Genomic DNA, 7,530 nt, shown 5'->3' on the forward strand with positions numbered 1-7,530 from the left:
TAGTGAAAATTTAGCAAATAAGTTAACAAGCAAATTATATCAATTCGATAAATAATAACTAAACAAATAATAACGAAAAAATACAAGTTAAAGGTCCCATGGCATGAAATTTTTACTTTCTGAGGTTTTTTACCGTTAAAATGAGTTCTTCTGACCTTCTTAAGTCACCCCAGTGGCTAGAAATTTCATAATGTGTAAACCAAACTATGCCCAACATTTGAGAATGGCGCGTCAAAACGGCGCGTTGATAAACTCTTCCCTTGCCTACGTCAGCAAGGGAGATGATAACCACACCCCCCCTCTGGATTCCCACCCACTGTATGGATTGCCCGCCCAGCTCAAAAGTTGCCACTAAACATGGAAGTTGCGCTGTACATGGATGTGACAACACAGAAAGGGGTCTGTTTTTACTGCCGATGGGAGAGCCCCTGAAGACGCAGTGGCTTAATTTTATTTACTCCAATAATACACCGTCGAGTCTACCTAAGACGGTGTATGTTTGTCGGAAGCATTTTCCTGATGAATGTTTCCACAACTTGGGACAGTACAGGGCAGGTTTTGCACATCAACTGTCACTGAAGCCTGGGTCCGTACCAAGCATCCCTGCTGCATCAGCCACAAACACCGAACAAGTAAGTGTATAACTGTTAAGTCGTTTTGCCATGTTTTAAAATCGGTGCCACGTTAGCCTTGCAATGGCTACATTAGCTGTGCAGCTAACCGCTTCCTGCAGTTAGCCAGGTACTCTGCGCTACAAAACCAAAAAGCATGCAGCATGCTCTGTTAAACTGAGTTTAGTCTGGAAATTGACTGTAACGTATGAGCTTATGTTTTGCCGTGTTTTAAAATTGGTGCCACGTTAGCCTTGCAATGGCTACATTAGCTGTGCAGCTAACCGCTTCCTGCAGTTAGCCAGGTGCTCTGTGCTACAAAACCAAAAAGCATGCAGCATGCTCTGTTATAATAGCCAATCAAAACAGTTTTTACAAAGACACCCACATTCTTTTTTTTAAGTCACTCGTTCATTTTATTTGTTTGTTTGTTCAGTTAAAACCCAAACATTTGTTGAATTTATTTTATTTCCTCGCGTCGCACCTTAATGACGTCAGCGCGCCGTATTTTTCCCTTCGCGGTTTGTTCCTTCTCTCTCGCCATAGTAAGACACCCACATCCGCTTGTTCTGACCCACTGGAGGTAGCGGGCACAGTGCTGTTAGCCAATCAGAGGTAACACGTTTACATGTCATGAATATAAATGATAAGACCCGCCCCCACCCTCTACCCTTCCCCGCCTCCTCCTTCTCATTAGCAAAACGACGCACTGGGAAAAGCGCTGAAATGGGGCTTTCTCCCAGGAGGCTATATCTACGTGCCGAGGGTTCATTTCGAGAAAGGCTGTGGATATAACATCCGGAAAACTCCACGAGCCCGTTTAAAGCATCAACAAATCACCATGCCATGGGACCTAGAACTGGTAAACTCTAGAACAGCCTTTCTTCAAATATTAAGAACGCAATCAGTCTAACTGTATTTAAGAGTCGACTTCATATTTTATATTTTGAAAAGTTACCTACATACCGGCCACCATAGACAGTTATCTATTTTATTAATAATAGGACATTAGAAACTTTTTTCTTTTTTATCCATAATTTGTTTATATACTTTTATAGTTTATTAGCAATCTATATTTTTATGTTTTTGTATTTGTGCAAGGGATAATTGTCAATTGGGTCTATCCGTCCTGTAATTTTCGCCTGTCAATCAGTTCTGTATGGATTTATGACGAACTCTGTGAAACTAAACTAAAAATCTGCTCCAGCCCAAACTGATCAACTGAGTTCTTTGCTTCTTTTCTGTCCTGGCACGATAACGTCATCTGATGGTTTGAAGAGGGATAGAACAGTGTTGCTGAGATTAAAAAGTTTTGGTGGGACTTCAACTAAAATTCATTATTTTACTGGTGTTTTTTTTTCACATCCAGTGCAACTGAATTGGAATGATCTGAGGAATGCGTTTAGTTTTACTAGTTAAACATTATATTTACTGTACTTATAAATAAAATTGTAATTTGTGAGTGAAAATAAATGTCTTCATTATAGTATTTATTTTAAAAGATCAGATTTTGTCTTTTTTAAATGTTGTACAGAGAACAAGGGTGTGGTCTCAGCGTACAGGATGAACGACATTACAGGCATTTTGCAGACGCTCTGATCCAGAGTGATGTACAACAGACCCAAAGCAGCCTGGGGAGCAGTTGGGGGGGTCAGGTGTTTTACTCAAGGGCACTTCAGTGATTCCTGCTGGTCCAGGGACTCAGACCTGTGACCTTTTGGTCCAAAAGCTGCTTCTCTAATCATTAGGCCATGGCTTCCAACAGAAAATCCTCTGAGAGCATTAACATTATCTAATTTAGAATCACATTCTAAATTTTATTTTTACCCTTTCTTTATCCTGCTATAAATAAACGAAAATGGCAGGAAGCATCATTTGGTAATAATGTTGTTTTTCAGGTTGTCAGCCAAGCTGTGATTGGCTGCCAGGCCCTTTTGACATCATGGGTTTTGCATCATGAGAGTAAATACGTTGTTACTCCTGTTGAATAAATATCCCATTTACCTGCTCGATATTTTAGACTTTGCCACTAGACTGAGAACACTCCATCTCTGCTACCTGTGGACTCAGGTGAGTTATTACTTTACTTTCTCCTTAGAATCACCAGACTGTAAGATGATATAAAATGTATCAGGTTCTTATAGACAATTTAATTATTAAGATATTTAATATTCACTGAAATATTCTGGTTAAAAATGTTATAGTCACTTACAGTGTACATGATGGAATATTTTGTCTGATGTCAAGAAAATTGCTTTAAATATACAAATTAATTAATTAATTAATTAATTAATTACAACTCTTTATAATATCTTGTTATAATTATACAGTTGTCATTTAAAATCATCATTATTATTATTATTATTATTATTATTATTATTATTATTATTATTATTATTATTGTTGTTGTTGTTGTTGCTGTAACTTTATTTATTCTGAACTTTTCAAAAAGTTACAAAGTGCTTTACAAGCATTAAAACATTTCAAAACCGAGTCGAGTGAAATTAGGCAATTAAAATAATGAAAAATAAAATGGAAAAGCAAGAGCATTAATAAAAAACCATGTATGAATGCATATTGAAAATAAATAAAATAGAAATAAAATAGGGGGAAATGACAACAGTAATAATAAAACAGGGAAGCTAAGATTTATACAGCCACAGAGACACTTTGCTTGCATAGCTGATATATAATCTGATATATAATTTACTTTTAGGTTGTAAACAACACCATGGAAAGGAAGGTTATACTGGCCGTTTTGTGTCTGATTGGTAAGTGTTCACTGAACTTCATCTCAGTTTTTGTAGTCACTTCTATTATCCTGCTGAAATATATTTGATGGAAATAGCATTGTAGATTAATTTTTAGGTGATTTTTATAAAATTAAGTGATGGCAGTTTACCGTACATATTATACTAAAGTTCCTCGAGAACTGTGACATTTGTGACACAATAACATTGGCAGTAAACCACAAAATTGTCAAACTTGCTCTTGGTTCTAACGTTTATCTTCATTCGTCTATGAATTCTGTGATGAATAGTGAGCGATCTATTGATTTATCCTGATATCTCTTGTTGAGTGCTTGACCTTTTATCACAAAAAACGTATCAGTGTCTTGTTTTCACTTAGATGCATATCTGTACTGAAGTATGTAAACAGACTAAGTGTGCCTTTCAGAATGATCGTGAGACAGATTATTTCAGAAGGCTTCATTGTGTAAACGGCATGATGGTGGTAGCTCAGCAATGTCTAACTGGATATATCTGCTGATGGTCATATTTGTGACATATCCTGCTTTATTGAGTCGATTAATTTAATTTGAATATCATTACGTCCCAAGGGTTGGGTTGAAACGCTGTTTTGATGTCATCCATCAAGTCCTTATTTGAGATGGTTCTTGTCATTTGCAGATCACATCTGATGATCTATACTCAGGAAATGTTGCAGTTGTTCAAACAGAGAAGAGTAGTATAGAGGAGAAATATTCCAAATGTTCCATGGAAAATACACACTGCTTTCTTTTTATTATCATTGTTTACTTCCAGCATTTAAAACGGTGGAGGGGCAGGGAATAACATCTATAATTTATATATAATTTAAAAGTTTATCTTTAACTTTTGGCATTTGAATCTGAACTGTGTTTCATCTGAATAACAAAAAGATTACACAGAAAAGTTCTAACCCTTTAATTCAAGCAAAAAAAAAAACCTTAGTTTTTTCATTTGTCCTTTTGTGTCATTTGTACTTTGATATAGATGTGCTCAGTCCGTTAACTTTCAGTTTCTCCTCCAAAATTATTTTCGTGGAAGATTAATGATAAATAATCCACTTCATTCACATTCATTCCACCTGTGAGTGAGTCTGTACTGCGCCTCCTGGCGATGTGTTATGGAAACGTCAGCAACATGGACTAGAATATATTAACCCAATGGGGCTCAAAACTCAGTGGGTGTGTCACACTGTGTAGTTATGTTATACACTGCCACTGATTGGCTGTATGCACCTCCAGTAGAGCCTATCCCTGCCTCCAGCACTGGGCAAGTTCCAGTTCACCCACAGCCTCACTTCACATGATTCTGCCAGTGGTGCTGTTACACTCGGTCAAAAAAAAAAAATCACAAAGAATCCTCTTTAAAATGTTAGTTAATCACAGATAAGGTGATGTGAATGCTTAAAATATGGAACCTTATATTTATTTTTCTTTTACCTTTTTTTTTTTTGGGGGGGGGGGATAATCCTGCTAGTCCATTGATACGAGCCGCCCCTGACTCTGCAGTTTACCTCAAGGATTAAAATAATAGATTAAACAGATCTGTGATTCAGCTGAGCTTTATGAAGCACATTGCCTTGTTTCTGTTTAATCAGCATCAGTTTCTAATTTTGATTTCAACTTTATTATGGTCCACTGTTCTATTCTAATCATCTTCAATGGTCATGACTTCAGCCCTAAGTGCAGCTCAGGTGGGCTCTGCAGTGGACCCGACTTCACTCGCAAGCACAGCTGAGATCGACCCCACAATGGACGTGACTTCACCCGCAATCACAGATGAGATCAACCTTACAGCGGGCAAGACTTCGCCCCCGAACACAGCTGGCACAACTGCAACAAATGCACCAGTGACTGAAGTTTTCACATTGATCTTCCGCATCAAGGAAACCTTTGTTCCAGCACTGGCTAACCCAAATTCTAAACAATTTAAAGACAAAGCTGAAAAAGTCACTCGTGAGGTATGTTTTCCAGATAATGCCACCATTTACAATTTATTTAATTCTGCTAAACATGAGAGATTTTGCCACATGAACACTTCTATTGCCATATAAGACAACCCAAAGAACGCATCTCATTCTAATCATGCATTTCTGTTCTCAGTGTTTGTGCAGGACATGTGTGACTTTTGCCCTTTTGTTCAAATTTTCACATCCAATTTCAGTGAAATCCATTTCAGTTGCCATAACATTAGGCACAATTTGAATATGATTTAGAGCATTTGTAAGTCTCATCGCATATTAGTTGTTATTGCTAACTTTTATGGCTAAATAACAAACCATTTTATCTGTTGGTTTTTGATCACTGAATTCTTCTTCTTCATCCTAGATTGAACCATTGTACAAGAAAGCCTTTAAAAACTTCCATCTCATGCAAATCTTCCAGTTCAGGTAAGAAGGCGGATATGGCTCTGAATGTTTGTTTCTTTGTTGATTAATGGTTAAATTTTAACCTGTATCTCTTTGTTTGTGCAATTTCAGGAATGGTTCTATTGTGACACACAGCCTCATGTCTTTCCTTTCTGGCGCTAACGTGACTGACACCAAAGTGAAAGACGTCCTTGCCAAAGGAGTTAACAGCTTGACCTTTCCTGTTGAGCCAAACTCCATCAATGTCACCCATGTTATTAGTCAGTATCAACATGCGTAGATATTACTGTCATTTATTAATTAGTGCTTATTAATTGTAAATAATCCAAACTCAAATTTCTTGTATATTTTTAGGTTTAAATATGTATTTGTGTACATTTAAATTCATGTATATGTTTATATTTTGCAGGTAATTCCATGCCACCAGTGATTGCCAGCTCACTTTCCATGATATGGATATCTCTTCTACCACTTCTACTTTCAGCGGCATTGCACTGTTAGTTCTAAGCCTGCTCAGAAAATGCACAGTACTGTATAACTTAACAACGCTATTTAACATTTCAACCTATTCTACTGTTGTAAGTAGGTCCTTTTGTCACCACAAACAGTAACATGTATGTTTGCTTTTCCTGATTAATATTTAATTCATAAGAAAAATGGAATCGGGTGTTTATAAACAATATCTGTTTTCATGAGAAAAACAAATGTATTTTAAATTATGAAACTGAGGATTTAATGATGGTGGTGACATACCTGAACATTTCTCCACTTCTAAACAGTCCTAATGATTGCTGTCTTTCATTTATTAAATTTAAATCAATAAGAATATTCTTGACACAGATGTATAGTTAACAGGATAAACTAAGATATCAAAGTCTAGTCATTTATATGTACACTAATGTATATATTGTGTATCGGAGTGTGAAATAACTATAAATGTTTTATGCAATAAACTTTGCACATTTTATTTGTGTAATTCAATTTTATTATTTCTTACAACACAATATACACAATACACTGTATGGTGTATATATTATAAGCTGGCTGTAAGATTGAGTGCCATAATGGTTGTGAGGAGGTTGGAGCTCAGGTGGCATCTTGGTTCCATTGTGTGCTGATTAGCACTCTGGACTCTGAATCCAGTAATCAAAGTTCAAATCTCAGGTAGAACCTCCCCAAAAGTTTGCTCAACGTTCTATACTATTGTAGCAAATATAACATTGTCTCAAATGTAGCTCATGTAGGGTTCATTATAGCAAATTCCAACTGAGGTGAGTGTGAAACAGATCTGCATTTTTTTTATTCATCAAGTAAACTCTTGTGTTCTTTGGCTAAAAGAGGGAAGTTAGTAACATGTTAGTTAAATATGTTAATAAAGCTCTGGGAGGTACCTGGTTCAATCATGGTTAACCATAATTCAATCACTTATTAGTCCCTGTTTTTTGTGATGCAAACTTGTATTTTAATGGAACTTCACCTGAATCCTTCAGGCCTCCAGGTCGTCACGAGGTCTTTCCCTAATTGTCAGCTGCCCTTTCACAGCAGTAGCAGTCACTGGTTTGTTCAAGATATTGAAATTGACAAAGTACAAATTGTAAATAAAAACGGAATGCAATAATTTACAAATCTCAAAAACTGATATTGTATTCACAATAGAACATAGACAACATATCAAATGTCAAAAGTGAGACATTTTGAAATTTCATGCCAAATATTGGCTCATTTGAAATTTCATTACAGAAACACATCTCAAAAAAGTTGGGACAGGGGCAATAAGAAGATG

At 36.3% G+C, this 7,530-nt stretch overlaps 1 protein-coding gene across 1 annotated transcript; it reads left to right on the forward strand.

Moving 5' to 3' along the window:
* Positions 1-2,578: 2,578 nt before the first annotated feature.
* Positions 2,579-6,416, forward strand: LOC132882896 (uncharacterized). Its single transcript, XM_060915999.1, has 6 exons — positions 2,579-2,681; positions 3,328-3,382; positions 5,056-5,339; positions 5,707-5,768; positions 5,859-6,007; positions 6,157-6,416. The coding sequence occupies exons 2-6, from the start codon at positions 3,343-3,345 to the stop codon at positions 6,246-6,248; spliced, it is 627 nt and encodes a 208-aa protein (XP_060771982.1). The 5' UTR covers positions 2,579-2,681; positions 3,328-3,342; the 3' UTR covers positions 6,249-6,416.
* Positions 6,417-7,530: the final 1,114 nt, after the last annotated feature.

The sequence above is a fragment of the Neoarius graeffei genome, chromosome 3 (assembly GCF_027579695.1).
Source record: "Neoarius graeffei isolate fNeoGra1 chromosome 3, fNeoGra1.pri, whole genome shotgun sequence".
Classification (NCBI taxonomy): Eukaryota; Metazoa; Chordata; class Actinopteri; order Siluriformes; family Ariidae; genus Neoarius; species Neoarius graeffei.

Bases quoted from the DNA above. Each gene is read 5' to 3' on its own strand.
- LOC132882896 (XM_060915999.1), top strand. From the start codon at position 3,343: ATGGAAAGGAAGGTTATACTGGCCGTTTTGTGTCTGATTG. The intron at 5,340-5,706 runs GTATGTTTTCCA...TCTTCATCCTAG, and splicing joins CTGAAAAAGTCACTCGTGAG to ATTGAACCATTGTACAAGAA. The intron at 5,769-5,858 runs GTAAGAAGGCGG...GTGCAATTTCAG, and splicing joins ATGCAAATCTTCCAGTTCAG to GAATGGTTCTATTGTGACAC.